This window comes from Carettochelys insculpta, chromosome 2 (genome assembly GCF_033958435.1).
Source record: "Carettochelys insculpta isolate YL-2023 chromosome 2, ASM3395843v1, whole genome shotgun sequence".
Classification (NCBI taxonomy): domain Eukaryota; kingdom Metazoa; phylum Chordata; order Testudines; family Carettochelyidae; genus Carettochelys; species Carettochelys insculpta.
In genome coordinates, this window is record NC_134138.1 from 190,244,707 (window position 1) to 190,266,198 (window position 21,492).

At 41.2% G+C, this 21,492-nt stretch overlaps 1 protein-coding gene across 6 annotated transcripts in view; it reads right to left on the minus strand.

Moving 5' to 3' along the window:
- GOLGA4 (golgin A4) overlaps nucleotides 1-21,492 on the minus strand; it is a 103,792-nt gene that overhangs the window by 59,720 nt on the left and 22,580 nt on the right. For all 6 annotated transcript variants that reach the window (XM_074988165.1, XM_074988161.1, XM_074988160.1 and 3 more), the window contains 6 exons: nucleotides 16,391-16,456; nucleotides 15,047-15,361; nucleotides 12,188-12,235; nucleotides 9,333-9,389; nucleotides 2,302-2,400; nucleotides 1,606-1,744 (listed from right to left, as the gene is read on the minus strand). In XM_074988165.1, coding sequence (XP_074844266.1) covers nucleotides 1,606-1,744; nucleotides 2,302-2,400; nucleotides 9,333-9,389; nucleotides 12,188-12,235; nucleotides 15,047-15,361; nucleotides 16,391-16,456 — 724 coding nt within the window. The remainder of the gene's footprint in view (nucleotides 1-1,605; nucleotides 1,745-2,301; nucleotides 2,401-9,332; nucleotides 9,390-12,187; nucleotides 12,236-15,046; nucleotides 15,362-16,390; nucleotides 16,457-21,492) is intronic.

The following is a 21,492-nucleotide window of genomic DNA, read 5'->3' on the forward strand; positions in this document are numbered from 1 at the left end:
TGACTACCTGCTAAGAAGGTATCAAGGAAAGCATCTGAAACAGCATAATGCACCTAAGAGTGGCAACACTGATTTTTAACAATAAACAGAAATTAAACTATTCACACCTGTTGGAGTATCAAAGGAGAGCAGCATGATAATTCATTTTAGAATTCCTTTTAACCACCTACAAAAACCTGAATTATTTCAAGATCCAATCATAAATCTGCATATGTGCACAAAACAACAAAGTCTTTTCCTCAAAGCTGTCTTCCAATTTTCCACTTCACAATGAGGACTAATTCTGGGTGACATAACTGTGAAGATTCTTTCACTAACTGCAATGAGCACACAGAGCAAAGGGGAATGCACCTGTGTTACACAGTGAGGCATCATTGTATTGCATTCGTAATAAAACCACATATTTATTTGTAAAGCAGCCCCCCACAAAGGCGCCTGAGACCTTGAACATAATAAAAACATTTTGAAAATACTATGACATAAATAACTTTGAACAAGATGTTTTTCAAACAATTATTTTCAGATACATGATTCACCAAAATTGGAGGGGGAAAGGAGCAATGCTTTTGAAATTACAAAGCTCATCTTACTGGCCACAAGAGAAACTCTGTCACATTTTCATTCTTAAGGGTGCAAACCTTACACAAGTTGCGCAACTCAAAATCAGTTCCACTACATCCAGCAAGATCTTCCTTGCAAATGTGACTGAATGACACCAAGATCCTTAAACTGGACGGTTGCTTCAAACAGATTATCCTCAGCAAGCAGAGAAACAGGAAGCAAACCTGTTCAGACAGAGGACTGGTCTCTAGCTCCAAGACACCATGCTCCTGTTCTCCCAGGGTGGAGTATGATATAACTCAGGCATATCTAGTTGAGAGTTCAGCTCAAGGGAATTTTTAAAGAAAATAAAAACTAAAACAGCACTGATGTCTTTTGGTCACAAAAGTTACAAGACAGTCACTTGCAATAATTTCAAAAGGAGATGAAAAGTCCAGAGAAACTAGGAGCAAGTTCAATCATTCTGATTTTTCACCTTTCAGAGGAAGGGGAGAAATGGGACAGCGTAGTAATTGCCAACCACTTCAGAACCCCAGAAAGTGTTCCTTGATGGATTCTAGAAGAAAAGATCTCAACACAGTAAGGATGTGCAGCACTTTTCCTTCTCTAACAAGGGCCTGTTAATTATGTTTTAAGAAGCTTCAAAAGCATGTCCAATGCAACCCAGAGGAAGCAGTCTTATTGAAGTAAGAAAAGGCTGGGGCCAAACTTATTTAAGACTAATACCATAAAAATCACAGCAAACCAGATCAACTGCTAGGGTCTGAGGCAGTTTCTACTACTTTTGGGTTGACTGGAATACACAAGACTTCAGCTGTTCATTTTCTCCAAGTTTCTAACAGCCAGCAAGTAACACGCCCAAACTTGAGTCTCAGTTCTTCTGTATTCCCTCAGTCACCCTAGTTGTCTATGTTGAGGCAGACCATCATCCTCTGGATATATATTTTTTAATCACATAAGCCTATGTTGCACCTGTTAAGACTGTCATAACTGAACCACCCTTTCGACTCTGTCGTCTCCAAAATGCATTTGTAAAACACCTACCAGTACTTCCCGGCTCGAAAACATTTTCTGAGCTGATTTCTCTTACTGGACTTTGAACTTCTGGTTCAGTTACAGTATTTGTCTCAGGTAGGTCAGTGCTTATTTGGCCATTCTGTAATCGCTGTTTCAGCAAAGATACCTAAATAAAACATCCATTTTGTTAAAAATGAAGCGATCTTATGGAGCTTTAATCAAACAGATCTCAGTATCACAGAAAGGCAAATTTCCTTTGATAAGATTTCATAATCATTATTTTTCTCCAAATATAAAACATTATCATTCTTATAGGTGCTGAAGCAAAAAGTGGGACTTTTTTCTGCATCATCTTTATGTAAACTTCTAAGCCTGCATCTACTCACCCCATAATGGTGAATCTCATATTTTACTTGTCATTAGAAAATAAATACATTTCTTGCGTGAATGATTTTACAAAGCTACACTTTATCATCCATGGTATATATCCTTAAGCATTTTTTCTTCAACACCACATGTGAAGCTTTGCAGACTGCAAACATAACAAATATCAATTGCTAGAAAAGACAATGACACGTGAAACTAAATGGTATCATTAAAGAGATGAGATCATGCCATTTCTTCTAAAACCTTTTATATTACAGTATTTAGAAGAGGGCAATTATTTTTTTTTTTGTTCCCTCAATTGATTCAAGAGCTTCTCACTTAGATCAGCAATGTTACCTGTGTCTGTAGGACACTAATAAGCTGATCCTTTTCTTCTAAGGTGGCATCAAACTCTTCTTGGAGATGTTTCTTAGCTTGTTGATCCATCTGGAGTTCCTAAGGAATACAGAGAGAAGTTTTCAGCGCAAAATGTAAAGTTTGTTTAAAAGTTAAATGAAAATCTGACGATGAAATAATCACAGCACAAAGTTTAAAAGCGTGATAATGTTTCTATTTAAATTTGCAATTTTGGGGGGGCCAGAATATGAATGAAAGATAACACAGTGGTTACAGTACAGCATGTATGTAAAATATTCAGTACAGCTGATTGTAATTACAGTACTACTCTTCAAAATTAGCCAAAGATACTAGATCTGATGGAAGACCAGTGTTTTTCCCTCTCTTTACAGGGTAGTGAGCTATTGCTTGTGACGGGATCACTTCAGATCCACTGCTGAAAGCTGCCACACAATCAGTTCCTTTGAAGTTAGAAATATGTGGCCCCTCACTAGATGGGGCCTCATGAGACTGAAATTCTTCAATACATCCATAGATTAAATACCGTTCCCCTCAAAGCTCAAACAACTTGTTTCTACTTTCTACTACTTAAATGCAGACAAGTCAGTCTCTAGTCTTATCCCTAACATAATGCTCACAAAGTATGACCTACTTATGACAGTGTCTTTGCTAACATTAGGCCACTAAAAGCTGTACTTGTGCTACCTATTCACTTTACTGTATAGACCACTAATCTCAACTAAATGTTAATCAGTTATCTTGCACCAGAGTTATGTACATCACTATGAATTCTCTGAGCCACCATGCCTCTCTTATTTTTTTCCCTTATCCTCAAAGTAGTAAATATTTCTAAATGCTACAGTAAGATTTATTACACAGCAACAAGGACCACACACCAGTGATCTAAGCGGGAAAGGAAAAGTCCATAAACTTTCTTAAGTGGTCAAACGCAATTAGTTATACTAGAGCAAGGCATAATGATTTTTTGCTCACTTCAAATGAATGCATTTAAACAGGTATCCATCATAAATAATTTTCTAAGGTTTTAGTTCTGTAAACATCACTTCTGTCTACACAAGGATCCCTAATGATATATTTCACAAAGACATTTTACCAGGTAGAACTGACAGACAAAAACTAATTTCTACCATTTCAGAGGAGTCTATTCTGAGAGAAGCATTTACCTATAAGAGATGGCACCTGTAAGCCTGGGTTTCTGTAAGCCATGAAGAGATGGACAGACAAAGGAAGACATCAGGGCAAGACCTGGGACACTGCTCACTCTCCTCTTTATTACCATTTGATACTAGTAAGCTTACACTTAGGAACTAAGTCTTCTGCTTACCCCTTACCTTTATTGCTGAATTCCAGATATCAGAAATGAGCCCTCCCTCCCTGATGTTGTCAGCTTTGAGAACAGCAACTACCTACAAAGAATAGCATCTCTGAGAGCTTACAAGACCAGCCATGCAAAGAAAGGAGGACTGAATTTAGAAGGAGACTTCCAAGACATGGACCGCTCCTTTCTTCTCCCATTCAACTATGTTGTTCCTTTTTTTTTTTTTTTAAAGTTTGCTTTGCTTTACAGTTCTGACTATATCCACTGATTAACCAGTTTCCTGCATCTGAAAGCCTCTCCTACAATACTTTCAAGCCGACAAAGACAAAAAGCAGGAGAACTCGGGTACAGCAACAAATGCCAAAGAATTTTACTGCAACCAATGTCAAGTAACAAATAATGAAATGTCCCTCTGTGGTATCTGCAGTCCTGAAAGTATTATTGATAAAGAACACAAGTGGCAGGCTGGGAAATGTTCTTTTACCAGGCACTATTCTACCCCAGATTTATCCTCAGAGGAGACTCAATTGGACCTTCATTTCTACACAATAAAGAGCAACTCTTTTTAAGAGAGGACACTTAACTGAAACAGATTTTGTTTACAAGAAATACATCTACCTTACTAGCAACACCTTTGATTATTTTCTGGAAAGTTAGGAATCAAACTGTACAGCAGTTGATGGCATAGAGGAGCAGGGGTGATCAGCAGGCAGACTGGGCTAAATATGGACTGCCGGATGGATTTGACCAGACTCCAAAATCTTTATATGTACTTACTTTTTTAAACTTTATTCTACCTGGAGTCTGACAATGTCTTGACCAAGAAACTGGAACCTTGACAAAAATAGTTGATTACCATTGGCTTGGACAAAAAGAGCTTCCTACTCATTTCAGCAGTTTTTTTTGGCAATCTGGCTTTAGGCTGTCTTTCCAGAGGCACACATGTCATTTGACATGGATTAGGGAAACACTGAATAGAGTCAATATTACATAATTAGTAACACTTCCATAGGGTTACCATGAGTCTCAAGCTACGTATATGACTAAGGTTTTCAATGAAGACAGACTCAGATTTTAAAGGAAATTAGCTTTACAAAAAGGACTATAAGAACAAAAGTAACTTTAAAGGAAAGATATGGCTAAATTTCTCACTAGAGAGACAACATGAACTACTGGACAAGGAGTTTTCTTACTTCCATGGGGAAAAGCTAAAGCACAAATGAAAAGCTTCATTTTAGATAGTTAAAAGATAACTACTTTGGAAAAAAAATTGTCACCTCCCTTTACCTTCTGTATAAACATTATAGATTTGCTAGAGAAGACAGAACATGACCACAAGTCAAAATTACTAAGGGTTACAATTAAAATTCTACAAATTCTGATCACCTGAGCAAGACTCCATAGTGATGAGGAACAAGAGTTGGTGAGTAGAGCAAAACAGTTTAAAAGAAAGTTGCCAGGTGAAGACACCTGAGAGTTACTTCTTGCCATTGAATTTTAAAGACAATCACTTTATTTTAGTGTGATTACACCTAACAAACACCTGATATCTTCAATAATATTCTAGATCAGATCTGTGGCAAAAAAAAAAAAAAATCCAGAAGTTGAACCACCTAGCATCTGCTAGATCAGAACATTTGATACAAACATTCCAAGAATCTTAGCAACAATGTTGGAAGCTGTAGCAACAGGAGAGAATAGTATGGAAGCAGTTTGTGGAACCCAGTGACATTGGAGTGGCAGTTTCTGTTTTTGAATGAGTGGGCAATAAAATGTGGGGGAGGGAGGGGTTGTGAACAGTTAGTTACATATGCAAATTGAAGTCTAATGTTACTATATAAAAGGAGAGTTGAAATCTCATTCTGGTGCCTAATGCCTGTGTGGTAAGTGGCGTCAATTTCTGATAGCACTTCATTGGGGATCTTTAACTTGGTTTTGTAAAATGGTGAGTTGTAACTTGCTCTCTTTATAAGAGTTTGTAGATATTTATTAAACTTGTGACAGGATTCCTATTCACTTGGTAAATACCTATTTGAAAATATATTTACCTACAGTGCTACTTAATTACAGATAGTATAGGGGTTCATGATTTCAAAGAGAGACTGTTTTAAATTTATCACTTTATCATATTTATATCCACATCCTGATTTTAATGACACTATACAGTCATACCCCGAGATATACCCATTTGGGCTACGAGAATTCAAGTTTACAAGCAGCTTGATTAAGGACCACTACTTTGCCTTACAAGGCATTTACTCGAGTTTACGAGTGCCTCAGTGGGACGCGGACACCCTGCTGCCGGAGAAAGTCAGCCCATCCTGGCCCCACCCCTGCCGCTCGTTCCTCAGGTGGCTAGGGGGCCGCCTCCGCCCACCCTGCACAGCTGTCCCTTGGGCACTGCTTGCCACTTGGCAGCAATTTCCTGGAGCCCCCAGCCCAGCCTTTACCTGGGGTTCTTCTGGTCTCCTCCTTGGTGCTGCAGCAGCGGCACGCCCCGGCCCAGCCGGTGGCTACAGGCTCCCAGGTGCTCCTGGGAGACGTGACTGCTGGGTGCACAGTCCATCCTGGCCCCGCCCCTGCCACTCACTCCCCAGGCAGCTCGGGTGCCGCCACCACCTGCTCTACGCAGCTGTGCCCTTTGCCAGGTAAGCATAAAAGTGGGTGTAAATTTTGGGGCTCAGGAACGCATAATTTTTTTCCCATTGAAATTAATGTTAATTACATTTTCGACTTACAAGAATTCGCCCTAAGAGGAGTTTTTCAGGAACGAATTATCATTGTAAGGCGGGGGAAGACTGTATGTTACCCAATGATAATATTTTTGCAAACAAGAAATAACTCAAAATCCTGGCAATGATTTACAAAACACAGAGTCATATATGGTGGAAATTAAAGTAAGATAATGCTGAAACTATAACTTTGGGCATACCCTGCAACTCCTATAGTCCTCATTTTTATATCATTGTGATCTTACATATAAAACACACCTTGTAAAGTATTAAGCAAAAGATTATCATCTCCTGAAAGTCATTTCTCTATCCATAGTTATATATTTTTAGCACATATGGGCTACATCTTCACTAGCCCAAAACTTCAAAATGGCCATGCAAATGGGCATTTCGAAGTTTACTCATGAAGTGCTCAAATACATATTCAGCGCCTCATTAGCATGCTGGCAGCTGCGGCACTTCCAAATTGCCGCAGCTCGCCACCATGCTTCTCGTCCTAACGGTCCAGCATCTGCTGTTAGGAATGAGGGGATTTTGAAGTTGCCAGGGTCCTTTTGAAAAGAAGCCCCATGTGGACGAGCTGTGCAGCAGAGAGCCATGGCAATTTTGAAGTGCCACAGCTGCTGGCATGCTAATGAGGCGCTGAATATGTATTTCAGCGCTTCATTAGTAAACTTCGAAATGGCCATTTCGAAGTTTTGGGCTAGTGTAGACACGGCCATGATGTTATGAGATTGTGTTGTATGGCTGTCATTAAAACATGCTTTAAGTTGGGCAATCAGCCAGATGGCTAGTCACTTCCCAGAAAGAAGAGCAAGGTGAGCAGCCAACCCTACAAGCCCAGGGCACGTGCGTGCGTGCGTGTGTGCATGCGTGAGAGAGAGAGAGAGAGAGCGAGTGAGCACAACACAGTTATCAACATCCATTTGTCCAGCAAAGGAGCTCCAAAGGCAATGACTCACCTGCATGAGGGCACACCAGGGGAATTGCTCAGCCTGGCCAGCGCCTCAGCAAGGACCCCAAACATACCTGGACTTTTTCTTTCCAAGCATGTGGTCTGAGGGTATAAAAACCAAACACTGGGGCCACATGCTGGTCCCTTCTCCTTCACCTACCATGTTGCAAGAAACAAAGACATTCTGAAAAGACAAATAAAGGGGACTGGCCTAGGTTTAAGGGACAAACCATTCTGTATACCATGGAATTTTCAGGCATAAGGGACTGCCACCGGAGGAGGGTTTAGCTGGCAGAGGCACATCCGCACTGCATGTTTACTGCCAGCATCACCTTCTGCCAAGACCAAAATCTTGCAGGGCTATGCTAATGAGCACCCATTTGCAATTGTGAGACTGCTCATAAGCATGGACCAAGCCAGGGAATCTAAAATAGGAATGGATCTACAAATCATGTTACTCAATTCTCTGAAAATATTTGCACATCATTTTGGGAAAATGTATATTAAAATGATGTGCCATCTCATTTCCAAGCACTGAAGGGCCGTGTCTACACGTGCCCCAAACTTCGAAATGGCCATGCAAATGGCCATTTCGAAGTTTACTAATGAAGCGCTGAAATGCATATTCAGCGCTTCATTAGCATGCGGGCGGCAGCGGCGCTTCGAAATTGACGCGCCTTGCCGCCGCGCGGCGTGTCCAGACGGGGCTCCTTTTCAAAAGGACGCCACCTTCTTTGAAGTCCCCTTATTCCCATGAGCTCATGGGAATAAGGGGACTTCGAAGTAGGCGGGGCCCTTTCGAAAAGGAGCCCCGTCTGGACGCGCCGCACGGCGGCAAGGCGCGGCAATTTCGAAGCGCCGCTGCCGCCCGCATGCTAATGAAGCGCTGAATATGCATTTCAGCGCTTCATTAGTAAACTTCGAAATGGCCATTTGCATGGCCATTTTGAAGTTTGGGGCATGTGTAGACGTAGCCAAGCAGTCACAAATTTCATATCCTCATTCATTGTTAGAGTGCTAGGCTTCATGTATGCTGCACGGAGAACCATATATCAGCCTCAGTTCTCTATTGCACCTAGGGCTACAATGTTATAAGTTTTCTGGACCAGGAAAAAAATAAAGTGTGAAAGGCAAATGCAGTTATATCACAATGTTATAGAACTGTGCTTTACTCTAGATCAGGGTGGGTAATATTTTTGATGGATGGGGGCACTCCAAGAATTTGGTAAGTGGTCAAGGCTGCATTTTTCTGTGATATTAATGGAAGAAGTGAAGGAACTGGGGTGGAAGCTGGCTGCAGAAGGAAGCTCAGAGTAGAGGACTAGGCTGCAGGAGGGAGCATGAGGTTTGAAAGGGAGTTTGATTGAAGGAGGAGGTTATGATCTGGGCAGGGGATTGAGGTGCAGAGTCCAGGAGAGGGTAGAGGTGCGAGAAAGAATTCTGACCTGGAGGAGGGGCATAGGAGGGGGTACAGGGAGCAGTTTGAAAGCTAGGGTTGGAGTGAAAGGGGTTAGGGTTTTGTCCTGGGTAGGGGTGCAGTGGGTGGGATGCCAGGTGCAGGAGACACTTACCATAGGTGGCTCCCAGCCAGCAGTTCAGTAGAACTCAAAGACAGGCTCCTTAAATACCGAGAAACATATGGCCTCCACACCCGGGCACTTTGAACAGTATGTGGGGTGCGGCAGGCAGGAAGCCTAGCCTGCCCAAGGCTCTCACTAGGCCATGGCATGGTGGTGGGATGGATCTGGTGGTTTGGTGTGTGGAATCCAGCCCATGAGATGTATTTTGCGCACCCCTGCTCTAGATCAAGTGAGAAGTGGCTAACATGGAAATAAGCAAGATAGGAAAGGATAAAATACAAATAAAAGTAGAGAGAAATGGTAAAGGGAATTTCAGGTTTATGGCAGGAGTATTATAAAATCTATACTAAAAACCTGCACATCAAAAGATAAATCATTAGTGTATTTTTCTATGAATTTCAAAATATTCAACCAACTGAAGTTACCTCTCGTAGTTCTCCAATCCTACGAAGTGCTTTATCCTGGCTCTGGCTCAATACACCCTTAATAAAAAAACGTAATCAGAATATTTTGAAGTCAATTCAATTATTTACTTAAAGTATTCACAGTAAGGTACAGATACTTTACTTTAGCATACATGGCATAGGTTCTGCATCTCCATTCCAAATCTTGATGCCTGATTACTTTGCCTTGTCAAGTATTAATACATAAGGTGTCACTTGCAAATTATAAAACTGAGCATTGAAATCCTTATATCCTGATCCTCTCGGCCACTTCTTAAAAAATGAGTGAGCACACGTACGCGCACACACACACACACAGCAGCGAAGCAAACATCCCCTATCACTATCAAAAACACAGTCTCTTTTTTACCTTTTATAATTGTGAATTTAACTTTTCATCTTGTTTTATGATATTTTTCTCATTTGATTCCCCAGCTTTTCTGTGGGTTCACTTACTTAATTTCCCCTGTGGAGCCCTAGACTCTCATTTTACTACTGTCTGTATGTTTTCTTAAACTTTTTTATTTTTTTATACATTCTATGAGTGTTTCCCCAATGGATTTCTTTAAGTTCTACTTTTTTCCTAAATTGTTGTCTTTCTCCCAAAGTACTGTTCCGTGTGCTTAGCCCCCTACATCTTCCCTTGTTTTCTCTTACCTGCTACATGGGTTTAAAAAACCCACAAATGCTACCTTTTATGCAAGCAAACAAAAGGGGCTTTGAAAAAATATCCCTCCTACAGCAAATATAAGTAGTATGTGAAAGACTACTGTGCCCTTCGCACGGAAGTTTATGGATATACTAATCAGAATGAGGAACAGAAATAAATTTTTGTATTTCACTGAAAATTTTCTGAAAAGATTTTGCAATGTGCTAACACTAGTATAGAGTTTAGTAAAGGGGCGTTGCAGAAATCGGGGGATGTGAGAGAATTTAGATCCAATGTGGCACAGACAGGCCCACACACTTGGGGGAAGGGACTGTCAGCCCAGCTGAGCACATAGTATACAATGGCTGTGTCTACACCTGCTGCTTCTTCTGGAAGCAGCATGGTAATGAGCTATCCGGAAGAGGCTAATGAGGCGTGGATGTAAATATCCCTTATTAGCATATTGGCATATGGTTCAGAGTCCGGAAGAAGCTCCTCCGGACTCCAATGTACACGTGAAGACGCGCGGACTATGGGGATCTTCTGAAAGGAAACTCTCATTCTGGGAGTCCCCTCGTCCCCAAAATTTTGAGGCAGAAGGGGCTTCTGGAAGGAGGGTTTCCTTCCAGAAGATCCCCTCGGGCTGTGCTTCTATACGCTTACTTTGGAGTCCGGTATGCTAATGAGCCGTGGAAAATTTGCATCCCTGCCTCATTAGCATCTTCTGAACAGCTCATTACCATGACGCTTTTTCCGGAAGAAACAGCACATGTAGATACAGCCAAGCACTTTGCCCACAACACTTTAAAAAAAGGTGGTGGTGGCATATGTGTAGGGAGACCATATTTTCCTGTCCCAAATATGGGAAGGTGGGGGGAAGCAGCTCCCTGGCTGTGGCTGCCAAGCAAGTGCTGCTCCCTGGCTGCTCCATATCATGGGGTGCCAGAATGGGGTTGCCACCCCATGGGGGAGCTCTTTTCAGGGGCAGTGGCCCTGTGGAAGGGGAGGGGGCACATTCACCAACTGCCCAGTGTGGCTGGGCTCTGGGAATGAAGAAGGGATGCTCCCTGGCTCCAGCAATGGCTGCCCAGTGGGGGCTGCCCCGCTACTGCAGGGGGCAGCTGCAGCTTCCAGCTGCCCCACATCTCTGGGCACCAGGAATGGGGCTGCTGCTTCGCAGGGGACCTCTCCGGCTGCCCCATGCCTTCAGGTGCTGGCAAGGTGCTACCACCTCACAGGAGAACTCCCTGGCTGCAGGGGGCTCCCTAACTGCAGAGGCAGCTGACCCATCAGAGGGATCTGGGGGGTCAGCTACACAGGAGGCTGTCCTGTGGTGGGGATTGGGCTACCTCCCCCACAGTGGTCTCCCCAGCTGCAGGCACAGCTGCCCCACTGAGGGGCTGCCCAGAACCACTGGGACACAGGTCCTCCTTAAAATCTTGTGGGCAGAGTGGGGACAAAACACACTACCCTGTCCCCCAACGTACCCTGCTTTACCTCTATAGCAGGGCTCCTGGCTCCCTCTCCTACTGCTGCCTGTACTGGCTGGTCAGTCTGTGCTGCGTAGGCTGTCCAGCCAGCTCCTGACTGATTTTACCTGTAGCTGTGGCTGTGCTGACTTATGCAAAGACCAGCTCAGCAGGGGGAGTGAATACATGGGGCTGTTAGCTTTTTTGTTTAAAAAAAAAAAAAAGGGTAGGACAGCTGCATAAAATATGATGCTGTCCCAGTGACAACAGGACAGATGGTCACCCTACGTATGCGCTACTGAAAGCAAAACTACAAAATGAAGTGATTCTGGAATCCATACAACATATAAGATACACACAAGTAACACCTTAGATACAAAGAATTTATTATAGATCATTCAAATTATTTAGTATGAGCTTTTTTTGCCTTTTTTAAAATAGAATACATTTCAAACTGTTTCAGAGGAAAAGTCTGAACCACAAAAAATCCCAAATTTGAAGCCTTCGTAGTAAACTATTTTATTGTTACTGTAATTTATTTTTAAGATGACAAAAGTAAAATAAAAAAGTTATCTTTAAAATAAAGAGATTCATCTGCTTGGCTTCTTTTTCTTTAATTACTAATAAATCTCTTACATATTTTACTATGCAAGAGAGCAACATTTTAAAATTCAGAAATATGCCCAGGCAATACAAAAAGAACCATACTTCTTTCTTACCTGTAGCTTTTTCTTCTCTCTCTGGATAACCTGATAGGCAGTGACCAGCTAAAAACATACAAAGCAATCATACTGATTAATGAAGGCCAGTTGCGTCCAGAATTATGTTCTCAATACCAAATATGTTTAGGTTTTGAAATCTGAATGTTGAAAACAAAATACAAAGTTTATTTAGCAGGCCATGTAACATTTGCCTCCCTAAGGCTATGTCTACACTAGCCCCAAACTTCGAAATGGCCACGCAAATGGCCATTTCGAAGTTTACTAATGAAGTGCTGAATGCATATTCAGCGCTTCATTAGCATGCAGGCGGCCGCAGTGCTTTGAAATTCACGCGGCTCGCCGCTGCGCGGCTCCTTTTCGAAAGGACCCCGCCTACTTCGAAGTCCCCTTATTCCCGTGAGCAGACGGGAATAAGGGGACTTCGAAGTAGGCGGGGTCCTTTCGAAAAGGAGCCCTGTCGGGATGAGCCACGTCAATTTCAAAGCGCTGTGGCCGCCCGCATGCTAATGAAGCGCTGAATACGTATTTCAGCACTTCATTAGTAAACTTTGAAATGGTCATTTGAATGGCCATTTCGAAGTTTGGGGCTAGTGCACACACGGCCCAAAAGAATAGCTTTTAAGCACAGGTGATAAAATACATTTCATGTAGGAAATCAAGAGAATAAGGAGTACGGCTGAAGAGCTACATACCTGAAAACTACTCTGTGCTTCTACCTATGCGTATAAATCTCATAGGGACTAAACTTCATTTTATAGTATGCAAATGTACAAGACAGAATGCATATATCCCCTGTAAAGAGTCTCTTGGACCACTGAACCTCCCATTCGCCTCATTTATACCCAACTGCATGGGTAGAAAAAGAAAGACTGTACATGGACAAAGTTTCTCATGGTAGCTTGACAAAGATTTAATGAATAATAGCACAACTCAGTTTAATTCAACTTTGGGGATTTTCTCTTACCATTTGCAAAGCCGGCAGGCCTACAATATCATAATGGCACTTGGGTACTAGATTAAACACTTGTGACACTGGTTAAAACAGCACTCTCGTCAGCCAAAACTGTATGAGAATTCAGAGATTGAGATGTCACATAAAATCCTAACATATGTGCTGGAGAACACATGGGGCAATTTTAAGTACACATGGTGGTCCTACCTAAGGGGGGAAAACACCTGGGAAAGAAGGGAACAATTGATATCTCAAAAGAAAATTTAGCTGTGACAAAAGTGATGAAAGCATTTTGTGGGAATATGTAGCCCATGAGGCCAACTCCTTTTAAAATGATCTATTATTAGAAGTAAAAAATTATTAGCAGTAAAAAACAATCATAGAATCCTAAGGCTGGAAAGGACTTCAGGAGCTTCTCAAGTCCAGCCCCCCGCCCAAAGCATGATCAACCCTAACTAAATCATCCGAGCCGGGACTTTGTCAAGCCTGGACTTAAAAACCTCTAGGGATGGAGATTCCACCACCTCTCTAGGCAAAGCATTCTAACACTTCACCATCCTCCTGGTGGAATATTTTTTTCTTCACATCCAACCTATACCTCCTGATCTGTAACTTGAGACTGTCTCTCTGTTTTCTTCCATCAGTCGCTACTGGGAACAGCCTCTCCTTCCTCTTTATTTAGAGTTTCCCTTCAGGAAGTTGAAGGCTGCTATCAAATCACCCCTCACTCTTCTCTTCTGCAAACTAAATAAGCCCGGATCCCTCAGTCTCTCTTCGTAGGTCATGCGCTCCAGCTCCCTCATCATTCTCATTGCCCTCTGCTGGACCCACTTCACTGCATCCACATCCTTTCTATAGTGGGGGGCCCAAAAAAAAAAATTAAAACATGGCGCTATATGTCAATATCATAGAACTGGAAGGGAGCTTGAGAGGTCACTGAGTCCAACTTCCCTGCACTCACAGCAGGACCTATCATCAGCCCCAACAGTTTGTTTTTTTTTTAACCTAATCTGTCTCAGACTCTTGAAAGGGCTCCTCAAAGATTAAACTCACAAGCCTGGGCTTACAAGGCCAATGTTCTAACCACTGAGCTAACCCCTCCTCCACCTGAATTTAGAGAGAATTCATACCTAATTAATAGACCATCCTCAAAATCAGGATACTGAAGAAAAAGTTCTTTGTAGACCCACAGAGGAAATATTACTAAAGATCATCGAGTTTACATAGGAAAGGTTTAGTTTATTGTGTAACAAGACACAGTGAATACAACAGTGGCTAGAAAAAAAGGAAGGGCATATAATTGTGCCTTCAGATTTTTAGTGAAAGGAGAGAAAATGAATTTGTTGGATTTGTTTTGTTCATTCTAATTGTAATCTATTTCATCAATAAAGTTGAGAGACTAAGTTGTGTGTCTGTACATAAATATGAAACAACAGAAGTAAAAATATGCACATAGTTTTACTCCTTTCATTGTCACATGAGGAGCTAGATTTGCATAGAAATGTCCATACTCACAGGCAGAGTGTATTAAGAGAACCATACTTTTGCAATATTTAATTCTGAACAAAAATGTGTTTAGGGAAAAGCCAGGGACAACTGGCTTTTTAGATCAATATTAGAAAACATGGCTCATCAATTTTCATTGAAAACCTTGCAAATTAGGGTCCTTAAACATAAACAAGGGAAATTCTGTTTACTTTTAACCAGAAATGTGTGAGGCTGGTCTTATAATGAAGGACCAATGGAGACAAAACAAAAACATTTGTAGTTATACAATCAGAAAATGTAAATTTGTATTTTTGTACTTTGCCCCAGAACACTTTTTCAGACCGTCACTCCTGCCATCTCACCACCCTCTTTTTACTCCCTTCCACATTTAGGAACATCAGTCAACATTTTCCTACCTCAGAATATTTTCCTCTGTAATTGCCCAAACTACGTTCCATTCTACGCAATCGTTGTAAGAGCTGATCTTTGCTGAGGTTGTCCATGTTTCCCAGTGACTCTTCTGCCTCACTTTCAACATCAGATGGTGGATCAAATGTAGGCCCAGGTGTGTCAAACTCCAGTCGATTTAATGAATCTCTTGAAGAAGTTCGTACCAGAGACTCTTTAGAAGAAGAGCGGAAGAGGGATTCTTTGACTGGGCTTCGAAATAAAGATTCCATTGAAGGAACCCGGAGTTGGAGTCTCTGTGCAAAAGTCTGAGTGTCATTCAACTGCAAAAATATAAGAGAATTGATTACTTTCCCACTTCAGTACATCAGGTCAATTAAAAATATAGAGACACATAGATAGATGCTCAAATACTATCTTCATGATGTTTTTTCTTTGAAACAAGACTACTTACCTAGTGAAACTCATTTTGATTTGAGTTTGTGTATTGAGCTCTATGGTGAAGAATTTATATAAATACGATCCTAGCAGTAATTTAGACAAGTCTTAAAAGGATTAATTTTTTTAGAAGCAGTCAACAACAAAACTGTAATAGTTGTACAAATTTCATGTTTATGCTTAAATTACAAAAGAATTTAAATAGATACTGTTAAACAAAAGACAATATTTTTCAACAGCTTTAAGGCACTAAACATATTTCAAATATACTGAATGACCCACATAGCAAGTTTGTTTTATAAGCATTTACACAATAAATAAGTATAGTGCTTTCTCTCCAACAGTCTGATTTCTTAATGCTTGCTCCAGATACTTTGTACTAATATAGAACTTTCCACAGCAAGAGTATAGTTACTGAATTACACAAATCAAGTTTTCTAATGATGCTTCCTATTTTCTAATATTTATACATATTAAACATATCTTTCACACTATCATAATTCCTTTCAGACTTACCAAAATTTTCTTCCAATAGAAACTCACTTTGCATCCAGGCAACATAATCTGTTTTACAAAAGCCTGAAAGTAATATCTAGCTACATTGAACTAACCATGCTATTTTAAAACTGGGGAACTACCTACATATCACCAAATTTTATTAAAATGGCCCACTGGAAGGGAGAAGCTCACGCAGCTTCACAAATCTAAATCCCTACTTCTGACAAAATAACCATTTATTAATTACAATCCAACAGATTAAGCTGTTTTGTCTTAAGTGACAATTGCTGAGCTGTGCAACTTACAAAAAAGTATTTGGCTACCTCTGCTCTAGCACTGAATCACATGATGTATCAATACAGCTAGATGAGCCAACAGCATTTATAATAAAATGAAAATACAACAGAAAAAGGTACCTGAGAAGAAGGTGGTTCACTTCCATTGCTGTCTGTGGATTTGGGGGCTATTTGTTTAGCTACATTCTATGGTGGGAAAAAACAAAAATGTTACAAGAAATGGAACGCCACATAAAGCACAAAGAAATCCACTTGCTACGAACAGCAACCTAGAACAGCACCCTGTTCTATGTCCATGTAAAATGTTTTTAGTATACATAATTAGTACTTTCTCTCTTTAATTCTTTAATAAAATGCCTTCATGCAAACTGCAACTAGTATGTTAAGTTTTGAAGGAAAAAACAATAATTGCCATATACAGAACTACAAAGCAGTTGTGTGTGTACTGATTAATAGAACTGAGAACTTCAGGTATCAACATCTCTACTTAAATTACTCACTGGGCTTATATTTATAATATTTATTAAGAAATGTACCAAAAACAACTGGAAATGATAGCAGGAAAAGGGTGATTGACTGGTGACAAGTCATACACTGTTACCACATACATTTAAGCCAGTGTTTCCCAATTTTATTTGGCCACAGAACCCTTTTAAACTCAAAAGAATTTTGCAGAACCCCTAACAACAGTATTATATATGGACCTGAAAAAGTAGACCACAAATAAATAAGGATAACAATAAACAAATACTAAACAAGGTCATGAGATCAACATTTAGTTTAATTGCATGTATTTACAAACAAAAATCGCACTTCATGTGTACAAAAAAATAAAGCTTGAAAATTAATATGCATTATATTGGCAGTTTTCAACGAGAAGAGTGGTTTTTCTTCTCTTCTTCGCAAATTCTTTTCATATTTGGTTTAATGCTAACAGGTTGGATTCGCACATCTGGCGGGGCACTCAGTTGATTTCTGTATTTTGTTTTTGTTGCTGTGTAATTCGAGAACACAGTTTCACATAATTATGTGATGGTGAAGGCTAACAACTGATGAATTGCACATCTTGATAAAGCTGAATATTGTTGACATACGAAGGCGCAGAATGATTCACGCTCCCTGAGAGGCTACATCTACACTTGTGATTTTTTTCAAAAAAGCCAAGGTTATTCCAAAAAACCCCACGGAGCATATACACACAGAATTCATTCTTTCAGTACTAAACCGGAAGAATGCAGCACTTTTTCCAGTAGCCCTCTTCCTCTCCCAGATGAGGAAGAGCACCTTTTTCCAAAAGATTATTTTGGAAAAGAAACGTGTAGACGCCCTGGGGGCCCTTTTTTTCAAAAGAGCAGTCCTCATGGCGCCAGATTTTTCAATCCCTGGCTTGTTCTTTCGAAAGAATGGGGACTGAGTGGCCATTCTTTACTGAAAGAGCGGATCAATTTTTTCAATCCGCTTTTTTGTGCATGGATGTGCTCTTTGAAAAGTAGGTTTTTTGGAAGAGATCTTCCAGAAGAACTTCTTTCAAAGGATTGTTGTGGTGTAGACATGGTCAGAATTGTATGGGGATTTATGGTGGTATGGAAGAGGCGATTGAAGCACTGATTGACTGCATGCGCAGTGCTGAGTAGCGACATCATCATCCCCACTCTCTGGGTCAGCTGTCATTACACAGGAACACTTACTGTGGCAAACAAATGAAAATTGTTCTTAATAAAATTCATAAATGCTTAAATTTTTTTAAATCATTAAATAGTATTGTAATGGAATTTTCTCACAGAGCACTTATTTTCACATGGCAGAACCCCGGGTTCCATGGAACACCATTTGGGAAACACTGGTTTAAGCAATCACCCATATTACTGTCTCCCATATCTATACATTCAGAAGTTTTTTTTTTGTTGTTTTTACAAAGTAGTGAGAAAGAAATAACATTTTCAGAAAACTTATGGCATAAAAAACATTTTAAAATAAACACTCCTCCTCTACTGCCAAATAAAATGTCAGGCTTTCTTTTAATTAAATAATTTAGAGATTTCTTTTTCAGCTGGGCAAGGGCAGAAAGTTGGGGCACAGGTAGCAGCTCTAGATTGGGGTAGAGTGCTAGGTACAGGAGAGGACACTGGGCACCGGCTCTGAGAGGGGTTCAGGGTGTGGCCTCCTGTCAGCAGCCACTCACTGCAGGCAGTGCTACAGTGGGGCTAAGGCAAGTTCCTTGCCCAACCCCGTGCCACTCCCTCAAGCATCCACCATGTCCCTGCAGCCCCTGGGGGAAGGCACACGGCTCCATGTGCTGCTCTTTTCTGCAGGCACTACCCCCACAGCTCTCATTGGCAGCAGGTGCCCATGCCTATTCCCATTCCCCCTGCCCATTCCATCCCCAGGTTGCAGCGATGTGCTTCTGGCAGTGGTGTGGGAAACGGGCATGCAGGAAGCATGCTTTAGCTCCATTGCACTGCCAAACTTTTAGTGGATGGAGATCCCGACTGACTGTTAAAGGCTCCAGAAATGCCCAGCTGACTGCAGTCTATTGCTTGGCGACAGCTGCCCTAAACAAAGAAATGTGGTTCTGCGCGCATGAATGTGTCTCTGATGTAAACTGAACAAGGAGAGACAATGACAGTACGTAACGAACAAACAGAACTATCAAACTAGCAAGACTGGGAGATAGCCACTCAACTATCACAAGAGGTAGACTACAAAATTGAACATGGAATCAAGCCCCTTGCTGGGCCGTAAGCTAAGCCCCAGAGAGGCTTTCCACCTTTGACTGAAACCAAAAGAAATGTTAAAGAGAGAAACCCTTTTTGGCATACTTCATCTGAGGAGACAAAGAAACCACGTGCTTTGGGCTGTGTATTGGAGCATGGCTAAGGACTGGCTAGCTATGTTGGAAGAGAATGATTATGGTGAAAACAAAAAAGACTAGTTTGTTAATTTAAGTTTTAGTCTTGGATGAATATTTTTATACTTGTTTGTACCCACTTCTAACCCAGTACTTTTTATTTGATATCACTTAATTAGCTCTCCTTTGTTAAGAAACTTAACCTTGTTTTACTAAAAAGCCATCCCAGTGCAGTATTTCAATTGGAAGAATAAAAGCCACAGGCAAAACAACAGATCTTTTTAAGAAGGACCAAACTTAATCAGGTTTTTTGAGTGCTACAGTGGAAGTGATAGTGCGTTGCAAGCATATGCTTTTGGGAAGACTTGGGGCTGCACGGGCTGTTCATGTCACCTTGCAAGGAGCAACCAGGCTGGCAGAAGTCAGGGTAAAGTGATTGAGCTGTAAGCTGGCTGCTGGATCCAGGTCTGAGCCAAACCCGTTGAGCAGAAAAACATCCTTGCTGATGGATGAACCCCGCCCCCCCCCAAAAAAAAATCACAACCAACTAGCCATCACAGTATAAAATTAACAATTTCATCTTAATTATGTTAACCATTCTGCAGGTTGTCCTAATGTGCGTATATATACTCCTCTCAAAGAATAGACAGCAAAATATTGTTTTGAAGTAGTGAACAGAAATAATGCTGTTTAATTTTATGTACCACTTATGGCACTGATGAACATGCTAGACTGGAGTGTGGGCTGCATGAGTGGCCTTCCTTCATCTTAATGGGCTGCGAGACTGTCCTAACCAAGACAGACTCCCAGGACAGAGTAGTTTTGCTAATTGCACTTGCATACACAGAATTTGTGGGGTGTGGTGATTGAACCATAGCAGCATTTTGACTGGGTGCAGAGGGAGCACATAGCTTTCACAATCAATATTGTGTGCAATCAGCACACACCACACTTCATGTGCCCTTGCTTTGCGTGCATCACGTTAGTCTTACCAGTAGGGGGAAAAACCTACATGAACGGAAACCAGAGGAATCTGACAACCCTGCACGTGGGCAATGGTAAACAAAACATCTGACAGGTCATACACAAAATCACTGGCCTAGGGACTAAAAATGGATCACTATACACAATGACGTATTTCAGAAATCGTAATACATTATGTTCTGAGAGTCATACCTCAATATCTGTCAAATGCACAGGGATGCATGGAAGGTCCCACATCAAAACTTCACTATTTCACTCATGGATTAATCACAAGCTTACATTTCGAAATGTTAGTGGATTTCACCACTTTGTTAATATGACAATCAAAATGGCTCTGCTGGCATTTCTAAAGGCTCAAACTTAGAGCAGGTGAGATCAGGCCTTCTGCTGACTACTGGAAAATTATCAAATCACTCCTTGGACTTCTAGCATTAACTGAAGTTCTACACCAAGAACATAAGAACAAAATAAAAGAATGACTATACTCTTTCAGACCAAAAGTTGATCTGTCCTGCCTTCTGACAGTAGCCAATACTAGGTGCCCCAGAAGGAATGAACAAGTAATCATTAAAGGATCCATTAACTCGTGCTTATTCCCAGGTTCTGGCAAACAGAGACCATGGACATTGTCCTTGTCCATCCTGGTTAATAGCCATTGATGCACCTATCCTCCAGTAATTTATCTGATTCTATTTTGAACCCTGTTACAGTTTTGGTCTTCACAACACTATCCAGCAAAGAGTTTCACCGGTTGACTGTGCATTACGTGAAGAAGTATTTTCCCTTTCAAAGATTATTTTCATTACTGCTTCTGGCTCTAACAGCAAATAACCCCAGCTCTCCTCATGTTATTCTGATGGGTCCCTCTTCACTCCTATGACGACTCATACACAATCATGCAGGAGCAAAGGAATTTGGTCCAGGCATCTTCGGTCCAAACAACACCAGCAAGACAGAACACGAGGAACCTATAAGCAACTGTAGTAATGCAAGTAGCCTGTTGCAGCACTTAATATGCCATGGAACCATACGAGCAGGACATCACCAAAACCAGCTCAGTGTGCACACCTCATTTGCTTACATATGAGGTGGTCTTTATTAGTGCAGATTAGTCAGGTTCCACTGTACATAAATGTTCAGACTGTTCAGGTACATCCCAATGGAATTTCTCCGTTGCCCACAATCCAATAAGATCACCCCCACCACTCTATCCGTTCCTACATGGGCCACTTTCTTCGAAAGTGGCATGCTAATACATGGCCCGAAATATGCTAATGAGGCACGGACGCAAATTCCCCATGCCTCACTAGCAACAGTCACGTGATTTGGAGTCCGGAAGACCATTCTTCCAGACTCCAAAATGCCGTTTAGAAGCACGGCCCCTGGGGGT